This window comes from Felis catus, chromosome A1 (genome assembly GCF_018350175.1).
Source record: "Felis catus isolate Fca126 chromosome A1, F.catus_Fca126_mat1.0, whole genome shotgun sequence".
In the NCBI taxonomy this organism is placed as follows: Eukaryota; Metazoa; Chordata; class Mammalia; order Carnivora; family Felidae; genus Felis; species Felis catus.
The window spans coordinates 25703980-25716157 of NC_058368.1; the positions used below are offsets into that span (position 1 = coordinate 25703980).

The window sequence follows — 12178 nt, forward strand, 5'->3', positions numbered from 1 at the left end:
TAAGGGCATACCTAAACAAGTTACAGTAATAAGCAGGGAGGGTGCTTATTAGCATTGGCATGTAATTAATGATACCAGATATATTAGGAAGATGCTAGGCATCAGGAAGTTATAGGCATTCATTTCCACAAGGCCACTCCAGATCCACTTCAGTGTGGAGGCCTTTAAGAGCACTTCCAATTCCAGTTAAAACACAGGTAAGTGAGCCAGAACCAAGATTTTGGACTGTTCATATGACTTCTGAAGCTATTTTCCTGATTCTTATTTATATCACATCTGTGTCTATCATCAGAAGAGGACTGAAGAAAAAATATTTTCACAGAGCCGGTGAATTTAAAAGGTAAACTATTTTTAATATTCCTATTCCATTCTTCTCATTTAAAATCTTTTCATGGAAGTTTTTTGCCTGTGGTTCACAGGGTAAGGCAAATCAATATAAACTACTATCTTAACAAACCAGTTAGGCAAACTTGCAATCTCTATATTATTAAGAAAGTGATCCTTATTCTATTCAAATTTGGCAACGGATGTTCTGATCTCTAACCTTCAAAAATTTTAGGAATGAAAGATCATGTTCAGATTTCAGTAAATCTACAGAGTTAGCATTTGATTATTTACCTCAAAAGTAACAAAGGAGCAGTAATATAAATATTCCCCAAAGTTATCTATTTATGTAATATGTTTTCATATAATATTCAAATTACAAATACACCTAATGCACTGGAAATTCCCAATTTTAAACAAATACTGAAAGAAGATTTGAGGACTAGACCAAAGATTTAGAAAACATCTCAACCTCCTGATGCATAGCACTGCTCTTCAACTGTTCACCTATGGACTGTAAGAAAGAAGGCTGTATATACATTCCTATAAAAGGGAAATTGAGGGGCACCTGGGTGGCTCAGTTGGTTAAGCATCTGCCTCTAGATTTTGGCTCAGGTCATGATCTCACAGTTCATGAGTTTGAGCCCCACGTCAGCTTGGGATTTTCTCTCTCTCTCTCTCCCCCCGACTCTCTGCCCCTCTCCCACACTCTCTATCTCTCAAAATAAATAAACTTTAAAGAAAAAAAAAAGGACACTGTAATGATGATCAAATAGCATCTGTGAATGACAAGAATGGTTGCCCAGGAGTACAAAGAAAAGTAGCTAGCTAAAGTACAAAATCAAAGATGGAGGCCTAAAGGCACAAAGGAATCTGGATTGTTCTATCAGTCGAGAGCCATAACAGACTTTAGATCAAAGAAGTAACTTAGTGAATGAGCTTTTTAAAAACAAATGTTTGTATGTTTTAATGTTTACAAATGAAGTCCACAAGTTATTATTCCTCCTATACTTCAGACTACAGTCTCTTTTATGCTTGTTACATCATATATGTAATTAGCCAATATAAAAGTCTCTTGAATACAGATGTGGGCATGATGTTTTGACTTGTAAACAGACATAATTTCTAACCTCAAAGCTGCTTTCAAGAATAAGAGGCTGGATAAAACCCAGAAATAAAACACAGCTTTATAAAAAACATAAAGTAATGCTATGTTTAACAATAAATGATATAAGGCAGGAAAATCCTAATAATATAATCGTTTGTTTTAGTTAGACCTTCACCAAAGGGTGCAATCCAGCTTTGGCTGCTGCACTTGAAATTAGAAATGACTTAAAAACAATAGGAAAAGTGGGGCACCTGGGTCGCTCAGCTGGTTAAGCGTCCAACTTTGGCTCAGGTCATGATCTCATGGTTTCTGAGTTCAAGACCTGCATCGGGCTCCGTGCTGACAGCTTGGAGCCTGGAGCCTGCTTCAGATTCTGTGTCTCCCTCTCTCTCGGCCCCTCCCCTGCTGGCACTCTGTCTCTCTCTCTCTCTCTCAAAAATAAACACTAATAAATAAATAAATAAACATTAAAAAAAAAAAACAATAGCAAAGGTAATTAAATGAATTAAAACAAAAAACAAATCCTTCCAGGAAAGATTAAGTCTCCTAGAGAACAGACTTTCACTACAATATTATAGTATTATTAAATAGTGCCAAACACTGTGCTTGATATGATGAGTGATACCAAGGAAGAAAAATACAGACCATTGCACATAGAAAAGACTGCAACAGGGTTGAGGGATACAATATTAATGAAATACTTATAGACAATCCAACGGCACCTATTTTCAAACCAAGTCAATAGGATTCAAGTATTTCATTAACTTCAACTTCAGTACCTCCTGTTCTCTTCACCATGCTTAATTGGTAACAGCAGTGGATGTCATACACTAGTTCTTTATGATTTTCAAGATAATTTAACAAAGTTATCTCCACAACTACAGGGTAGAAGTTATGTCCGCATCATTAAGAACTCCTCTGAGAGGGGCGCCTGGGTGGCGCAGTCGGTTAAGCGTCCGACTTCAGCCAGGTCACGATCTCGCGGTCCGTGAGTTCGAGCCCCGCGTTGGGCTCTGGGCTGATAACTCAGAGCCTGGAGCCTGTTTCCGATTCTGTGTCTCCCTCTCTCTCTGCCCCTCCCCCGTTCATGCTCTGTCTCTCTCTGTCCCAAAAATAAATAAACGTTGAAAAAAAAAAATTAAAAAAAAAAAAAAAAAGAACTCCTCTGAGATAAATTCCCTTTCCTGAACTCACGAATTACCTTCATATGGTGGTTTTTCAATTCTGCTTGATCATTAGAATAATCACCTGGGGAGCTTTTTAAAAACTACTGGGCCCAGGGGCGCCCGGGTGGCTCAGTCAGTTAAACGTCCGACTTTGGCTCAGGTCATGATCTCGCAGTCTGTGAGTTCAAGCCCCGCATTGGGCTCTGTGCTGACAGCTCAGAGCCTGGAGCCTGCTTGGGTTTCTGTATCTCCCTCTCTCTCTCTGCCCCTCCCCACTCATGCTCTGTCTCTCCCTCTCTGTCAAAAATAAACAAAAAAACCTTTTTTTAAATTAAAACAACAACAAAAACTACTGGGCCCAAAGCCAGAGATTCTACTCGAAGTGGCTTATGGGGGCAAGAGATGGTGGTATCTTTATAACTTCAACAGATCATTCTAATATGCAGTAGCCAGAGCTTAAAACTGCTGCATAATATGGCTCCTCACCCCAGGCTCCCTTTCTTCCTCTCCCTGTATCTCTGTTAATTTTATTTTCTGGTGGTATGAAGGTAGCAGCTCACCGAACTGCTCAAATATTTCATCAAATCTGAGACAGCATCAACTATAACATACATCATCTTATAAGCCACGAAGACAAAACACTACCATGATTTTAAGACATACCCTGATTTCAAAACTGTTTAATGTGAAAAATGTGCAACATGAAAGAGTCCTCCGTCCCTAATTTACAATCAATATACTAAGAAACAGCACTTGCTCCTATGAACCATCATATATCCTGTCCTGCTGTTCAGGCTCCCTTCTCTTTCCTCCACACCATGTCACCACTAAGGAAGGACACAAGAGGATCTAAAGAAAAGAGGATGACAGAAGGACCAGTGGTGGGGGACAGTACTTAAGAGCAAAGATTTTTTTCATCACTGATTTCATAATAATATTACCTTTACAAGTTTTCAAAGTCATGTCCCTCATTTTGAGATTGTACATAATGGTTATTAACATTTTAAAAATATCTTCTTCCCAAAGAGAAGGCAAAATTCCATTTTGCCAAATAGCACTATAAAAATGAGTTCTATATAATAATATAATTTCAATGTTCATTTGATGGCTCATGAAAGTGCTTTGCTCATCTGGTTACAATAGAATTTTCCAGTGAATAATAATGCATAGGCTACAATTCAAAAAAGAGAAAATTCATTTTAAAAAACATAAATGACTTCTCACAGAATTATAAAACACTGCTTTCCCTGAAGCACTCATCTCCCAAAGTATATTTAAAATATGAATTAATATGATTTGTAAATTGTTTTCATAGTCAACTGTATAATTAATGAAAAGCAAAGAATGTGGAATGGAATTTTGCTTGAAGTTCTCATTTAATCTGTCATTTTTATTTGTGCTCCTTTTAATACACAGTGCTTTATTCTTTTATCTACACTCCTCAAATAAGTCTTAAGTTTGCCAATATAGCAAAGATTCCTGGGCTTCTCTGAAGACTCAGTTCAACACTGCAAAACATTCTCAAACACGTTCACCTGACTGGAAGCACCCATCCACATCACCTTCCTGCCAGAGGATATATCCAGTGAGTCCTAGGATTCAAGCATTCTACATAGTTGGTTAGATACTGTGGCCAATCAGCAGCATAAGGTAGCTGGGGCAGTATTTGTGTTAGTACAATCCCAGTACCAGACAACATTTAATGCAGATGAATTTTATACGTCAAAACTAAAGGTTTGACATTCAAACATAATTAGATTAACATGGAAAAATACTTGATTCTTATATTAATACATTACATTGTGTAATTTATTTTCTTTTTTTTTTTTGAGAGAACAAGCATACACCCAAGAGAGCTGGGGAGGGGCAGAGAAAGAGGGAAAGAATCCCAAGCAGGTTCCACGCTTAGGATGGAGCCCCATGCAGGGCTCAATATCACCACCCTGAGATCACGACCTGAGCTGAAATCAAGAGTCAGATGCTTAACTGACTGAGCCACACAGCACCCCTATTTTTATTTTTTAACACAGAGGCTAGAGTAAATTAGTCATAGCTGAATATCAAAACGAATGTTTCTCACATTAAATGCTATTAACAGGAGGCTACAAAGAAGAGATAAACCACACATTAAAAAAGAGAAACTTGGGGCACCCAGGTGGCTCAGTTAAACATCCGATTGATTTTGGCCCAGGTCATAATCTCACAGTTTGTGAATTCGAGCCCCACATTGTGCTCCATGCTGACAGTGCAGAGCCTGCTTGGGATTCTCTTACTCCCTTTCTCTCTGCCCCACCCTTGTTCACATGCATGCTCTCTCTCTCTTTCTCTCTCTCAAAAATAAATAATTAAACTTAAAAGAGAGAGAGAGAAAACTTAGCTTGCAAAAGACATGGTTCAAAGCAGAGATATCAGAGGACATAAAAGTAAGATGGCCAAGGGTTAGCCAGATTTGAGAAAATGAACAGATAAAGCTATCATTATGGAGTCAGGTAGGTGGGCATCAAATTCAAGTGAGGAAACAAATCAAGAAGCTTGAAAAAATGTGGCAAGTCCGGAGCTAAGACCGAGTGCCAGATTCAAGTAAAAATCGACAGTTGCTTTTACCTTCTTTCTAAGGTAATGGGAACCCATCTTTGTTTTATTTTGTTTTGTTTTGTTTTGTTTTTGTAAAGACAGGCAGAAAACATGGAGGTAAAAACAACCAAAAAGATCTGGTATAGGTGAAGACAGAAGCAGTGTTCTTTCTTATTTTAAAGGCAGCTCCTAAAACCAACCTTTTTCCTTGAAAAGGAGTGTTTGAATTTCACAGAGTGATATGGTCAGTTTGGGGGAATTATCAAATCTTGTATCTTCCAACCAAAAGAGATACCTTCTTGGTGAGGTTCTACTTCCTTCCATGGCACATAAATAGAGCAAGCATATATTATGATGACATCCCGTGTCAATCATGGCGACGACAATGACCTCATTTTCCCTCAGGAACTAGTAGATAAGATGGGAACTCCTCTCACTGGCTTGGAAGAAGTTCTGCCTAATGCAGATACTGGAAGATTAGCATCGTCATATTAGTGGAAGGTTTTGCTAGAATTTGATTAGGCACTGGGCCTAACTAATGGATATACCTATACCAAGAACCTAACATGGCACTGTCTAAATCCTAAAAGTTGGGGTGCCTGGGTGGCTCAGTCGGTTAAGCGGCCGACTTCGGCTCAGGTCATGATCTCGCGGTTCGTGAGTTCGAGCCCCGCGTCGGGCTCTGTGTTGACAGCTCAGAGCGTGGAGCCTGTTTCAGATTCTGTGTCTCCCTCTCTGTGACCCGCCCCCATTCGTGCTCTGTCTCTCTCTGTCTCAAAAATAAATAAACGTTAAAAAAAAAATTAAATCCTAAAAGTTGGCTAAAGGGCTCTTTTGTATGTGTGAGTACAGATGTCTAAGACAGAGGTGATCTAACTCTAATAAGGTCTAGGGTAATGAGTAGAAAACAGGGCCCCTACCTTAAAAAAATCACTCTGTCTGCAAAGGAGATGAAATCCTCAAATCTAGTGATCAAGTGGATCTAAGTAAGCTAATCTTTGACATGTGGGTTAAGCTTTTTGCTGAAACTGTTGAACTGCAGTTTATATCTGCAGTGAGGTGGAGAAACAGAATCACACCATATTTTTCTTGGCATACGAAGCACCACTTTTATAGTTTTAGGGTTGTGTGGACCTGACACTATCCAGGACAAGCTTTCCCCACCCTCCACCCACCCAAGCAGGCAAATACAAACTTAGAATAGAACAGAAAGAAGAAAACAACCTGGCTGTCTCGTAAGGGGCAGGTGTGCCACAACAGGCAGCAATGATCTACAACCCCCTGCAACATCTGTAAAACGCAATCATGTTACTTTAAAGGGGATAATGTGGTGTAATGGGGATAAAGTGAGGCCTACCGGGAGCTATTTTTCTTTTTCAAGACTGCAAGTTGGGGGCAGCAGGACACAAAAGAAAAGTGCTATGGATTCATATCAACTTCTAGTCAGGCACTAAGACAAAGCTTCCGTCACACTATTGTTGCCAGGCCACGGGTGGCAAGCAAATCATGCATGGCAGGTGTGCAGAAGCCAAGAACGCCGGTGTGAAGTCAAGAGTGAAAAAAAAAGCGACCGAGGGTCAGAGGCACATATTGGGGTGGGTTCAGAGTCTGTCAAGGCAAGCCAGCAGAAACAAAGAACACAAACAGTCTTAAAACCCAGGCAGCAGAAACAGAAGTGAGTTGGCAAGTGGAACGGGGCCCCGGTGCGCTGGCTGAAGAGGCAGCCCCGCCTCACCTTCCCATCCTGAGGAAGCCCACCTTCTAGCAGCACGAGCTTCATTTCCCCACGAAGGCATCTACAAATGGGCCAAACAGGCTGTAGGGAAGAAGGCCTAGGATGACGTGATCATCTCCTACGTCACTCCATTTAATCATACAAAACCCAGGTTCCATCACTACACTACAGTTCTGTTCTGCTGCTTCTGATGTCCCATAAAGTTCATTTAAAGAGGACCAGACCCAGCAACGAAATTATCACGTCTTTGCAGATTCTGCTTATTACATGGTGCTACTAGCATACAGTGACTACAAACATATGAATCCCATGAATACATTTCCAAAGTTGTGCTAAAAAAATCTATTAAATATATTTTTTTAATTTTTTTAATGTTTATTTGAGAGAGAGCGAGCGAGCGAGAGCCAGCGAGCAAGCACAAGTGGGGGAGGGACAGACAGAAAGGGAGACACAGAAGGTGAGGCAGGCTCTGGGTTCTAAGCTCTCAGCACAGAGCCCAATGAGGGGCTCAAGCCCATGGACCGAAAGATCATGACCAGATGCTTAACTGACTCAGCCACCCAGGCACCTCTATATTTCTTAAAAAGTCAGATCCATAGACAAGACTTGATTCTAAAACAACAAAATCAACACAGACATGAAATTGTTAGAATATAAGAGTAAACTCTTCTTAAATGATACAGGACTAAGAGGAAGCTTTAGTTCAAGTGTTGGCTTATTAACAAGCTATAAAGTTCTAGGTAAAACACTGTTAAAAGCTCCCTAGGGGCGCGTGGGTGGCTCAGTCGGTTAAGCGTCCAACTTTGGCTCAGGTCATGATCTCGTGGTTCATGGGTTCGAGCCCTGCGTCGGGCACTGTGCTGACAGCTCACAGCCTACAGCCTCTTTAAAGTGTCTCCCTCTCTATCTGCCCCTCCCTCACTCGTTCTCGCTTTCTCTCTCTCTCTCAAAAATAAACAAACATTTAAAAAAATTCCCCAGAATGTAATTTTATTTTTGGTAAAATGAGGAGGTTGAATTTTATGGTCTCTAAGCAAAAACTCAGCTCTAAAAATGTAATGCATTAGATTTCTAGTTTAATTTCAATGGACTTTTGATAATCTAAGTATTAATACATGTTATCTGCTATAATTAAAGATATAATTTTTTATATCTGAAGAAAATCTAACATTGCTTAGAGAAAATACAAGGTAAGCATTTTTAGAAGACTCTGCTCCAATGTTTCCGCCAACATACAGTTGAATAATTAAAAAATGCCTTTTATGTAATAGAAATATAAATCAATTCAATATTAAATCTAAATCTAATTTAACTCTGAGAATAATGTGCTCCTCAGAATAATTTAGCAGAACCAGTCAAGTAATAGTGTACTGAGGACAATGTTCACATTTCTTACCCCTGGGCCTTTAAACTCTAGAAATGAAAGCTCAGATCTCTAAAATGCCTTGGAAGGCAAGTTAGAGGGGAAGAAGAAAAAAGGGGCGGGGGTGGAGGGGACACCAGACTCAACACTATTCCAGTTCCCAAGTTACCAAAAAATAAAATAAAAAGTTGTGTTTGGCCCTTTTGCCTTTTGTGTACACTGGGGGGGGGGGGGGGGGGGGGAACCATAAAAAAAAAAGTGAAATTTACCATGGCACTATTTTATAGCAGGTATTCTGAATCTTTTATCTTCCGAAACACGTGCACGTGGGTATGTGAACATGCGCGCACACACACACAGTTATAGTATTTTCTACAGCAGCCCAAGTCTTTGTTCCACATGGAGCGGGTTTGGGATAGAACAAGCTTATGAATTTTTCATAGGATATCTTAACCAAAAAGACATGTAAACGACTACTGAAAGCCTGTACGTTTGACGCTTTACCTTAGGGTAAAACAAACAAATAAACCCCAATAAAATAAAATAGAACCTTTCGTTAAGCATTAAGAGCATTAAGAAAATTTCTTCTCTTGTGCTAAAGATCTCTAAATCACAATCACGTGCAAATCAAACTAAATTCAAGTGCCACATCATAAACAACAGGTTTAAATGTTCTCATTTGGGTCTTTAAAAATGACTTCACCACTGTGAAACGTGTGTTTTACAGGAGAAAAGATTCTATACACCTCCTTCCCTTCTCTTTTGGTTTCCTGTTTATGATTTGCTTTAAAATGACACAGATTCAATATGCATTATTTTTCAAAAACTAAAAATATTATTCAATATTAAGCTTGCCTGTGTGAGCAATAACTTAAAAGACATTTAGAAACGGAAACATACTCAACTTAGCTGGAGAATTAAATATTTGTAACTGCTTAACTGCTAAGAGGAAATTCAATTTACTGAGTAACTTGAGGAACTTTTATTACTTCAAAGAACACACATGAAAATCTTAAACAACAAATTCCTTCCCTGATACAGTTAAATGCAAATTATCTTTTTTTTTCCCTGTCTTCTTACTCCAGAAATCTCCCGCACGCATAGCTGATGCGCCACCTACTGCAAAACCGAGCTGACAGAGCAGGCGGCGCTGCCAGCATTTCCATTCCATCACCAGGCTGGGGCTGAATAAAGGCGTGCTTGTGTGGTAGTGTTTCTTTTTTAAAAATCTCAGAGCCAAGAAGAACAGGCTGAAATAGCATTTTCAAAAATGGAGCGTAAAATAAACAGAAGAGAAAAAGAAAAGGAGTATGAAGGGAAACACAACAGCTTGGAAGACGCTGACCAAGGAAAGAACTGCAAATCCACACTGATGACCCTCAACGTTGGTGGATATTTATACATTACTCAAAAACAAACACTGACCAAGTACCCAGACACTTTCCTTGAAGGTATAGTAAATGGAAAAATCCTCTGCCCGTTTGATGCTGATGGGCATTATTTCATAGACAGGGATGGACTCCTCTTCAGGCATGTCCTGAACTTCCTACGAAATGGAGAACTTCTACTGCCCGAAGGCTTTCGAGAAAATCAACTTCTTGCACAAGAAGCAGAATTCTTTCAGCTCAAGGGACTGGCGGAGGAAGTGAAAGCCAGGTGGGAAAAAGAACAGCTAACACCCAGAGAGACTACTTTCTTGGAAATAACAGATAACCATGATCGCTCACAAGGACTGAGAATTTTCTGTAATGCTCCTGATTTCATATCAAAAATAAAATCTCGCATTGTTCTGGTGTCCAAAAGCAGGCTGGATGGATTTCCAGAGGAGTTTTCAATATCATCAAACATCATTCAATTTAAATACTTCATAAAATCTGAAAATGGCACTCGACTTGTACTAAAGGAAGACAACACCTTTGTCTGTACCCTGGAAACTCTTAAGTTTGAAGCTATAATGATGGCTTTAAAGTGTGGCTTTAGACTGCTGACCAGCCTGGATTGTTCCAAAGGGTCAATTGTTCACAGCGATGCACTTCATTTTATCAAGTAATTACCTGTGTCACGAACAAAGGCAACAAGCATGCAGCCAGCAAGCTTCGGAAAACCACGGCATCAAAGGCATCCCAAATAACGTGTGCCCAGTCAGCTCTGTACTCAGAGCCCTGCTGCTAATCAATTACTGTGAGCTAACGGTATGTAAATTCTATCGCTAAAGATGTCCTTCTCAAGGGTGTTCCTGCTGATCAGACTCTTATACTTAAAATGAAAACAGTGATGTTCTATATATTATAAATAAAGACTGAATGCTTTTGCTATTTGTTTATTTCTCCGTAAACTGTCTTTCAATCAGAATGTCTTTGGTACTTGCACAATGAACAAGCATGTACATTATCTATCATTCATTTAAGTAAATGGTAATACAATATTTTAAGGGGCTGTAAGATTTAAAATCCTTTCTACCAATCTACAAAGAAACTGAACTGGTAAAATTAAACATTGAGAGAAAAAGAGATGTGCAGATGTACTAAAACAGAGCTACAGTGAAACCAAATGTAACTGTAAGAAGGTATTAAAGCTATTGACTTAATTTTAATGGCAGGCACTAAAAGCTTATTCATAGTTCCTGTATTTTATACTAGAATTATAGCTGAATTGACATATTGCTGAACATTCCTAGAAAACTGCTTGATGACAATAAAAAATAAATAAAAGCACTATTAGCTTCTTTGTTTGTATTAATAATTATAATAAAAAGTTATATGTGTCACTTTCAAAACAAAGTGTACCACTTGATAATTTCACACAATATTACCTATTGATGTAGTCAACTGGCAGGCTACAGTAACCCTGGCTGGTCTTCCAAGTGACAAAAATCAGCAAATTCATTTCTTTGCAGGCTGGGTTCCAACACAACCTGCATAACTTAGCCTCAACAGAATACGTGGTATCAAAATAATACAGGAGTTCATTTTCAGAACCACCCTGTCTATTCATTCTTCAAGCTCAAAAATATTAAATGAGCATCACTAGACATTATTCTTACAAAAGAACTTTATTCATTTCAATACCTATTTTGATGCTAAATCTCAGATTCACTGAATTGTGTTAATTTCTTTAACCTCATGCTGAAGTTATTTTTTTAAATTAAGTTTCATATATGGCTGTCTCAATGAGATAATGCAGAAACTTAGCTCTAAGTGCTAAGTTAGAGTGCATTTTTCCTCCCAAAGAGCAGCTAAATCATTAATACGCCTCTCATTTCCTTTGGCTTCTAAGAACAAATTAGATCTTAAATTTGCTCCTTTAAAATTTAACCATTATTAAACAAATTTAACCATTAAAACAGGTAACTAAATCTTGATTTTAATAAAATTCAACAAAAGTTTCTGAAAACCTTGACTGAGGTTACATAAATTAACATAACTGCCAAAAGTTTGCTTAAACATAAAAACTTGGAATTAGCAGCAAAGCTAATTCATTCTTAGAACTCTGATTTCCAGTTATAAAATCAAAGGTAATGCAAAAGTTGGCTGTACATACTAAGGGAAATACTTTAAAATCTATCATACAAAAAAGTCCTTTAAAAAATGGACATAAAAAAAAACACCTCAAAACTCCATATCAACCACACAATCTTCTTTTATATATAACAAGAAAAAAGATGCTTCTAATAAAACATCAAATTATCTCTTACATACTTTAACATGGCTTAATTAAGAGTTAAAGGAACTATGAAAACAGAAAAATACAGTAAAATCTATTTTAGCTGTTACTATAATTGAACTGTTTACATGCGTCTCCAGCTTATGAGTTGACTTTTCCTTGGCATTTGGACTTTGGTAATGAAAAAAATGATAGTGATTTAATGTCAAAGCAAGATTTTCTCTAACAAGATTTCATTACAGATA

At 38.3% G+C, this 12178-nt stretch overlaps 2 protein-coding genes across 3 annotated transcripts in view; one reads left to right on the forward strand and one right to left on the reverse strand.

Annotated features, from left to right (window-relative positions):
* Positions 1-12178, reverse strand: part of GTF2F2 (general transcription factor IIF subunit 2) — a 156073-nt gene that overhangs the window by 77862 nt on the left and 66033 nt on the right. The gene's annotated exons all lie outside the window — the stretch shown is intronic.
* KCTD4 (potassium channel tetramerization domain containing 4) lies at positions 122-10995 on the forward strand. 2 transcript variants are annotated; one of them, XM_019826857.3, is made up of 3 exons: positions 123-197; positions 293-340; positions 9356-10995. In XM_019826857.3, exon 3 carries the CDS (start codon positions 9541-9543, stop codon positions 10318-10320), a length of 780 nt encoding a protein of 259 aa, XP_019682416.1. In that variant the 5' UTR covers positions 123-197; positions 293-340; positions 9356-9540; the 3' UTR covers positions 10321-10995. The 2 variants fall into 2 exon arrangements, with proteins under 2 accessions (XP_019682420.1, XP_019682416.1); XM_019826861.3 differs by lacking the exon at positions 293-340 and having other exon boundaries at positions 122-197.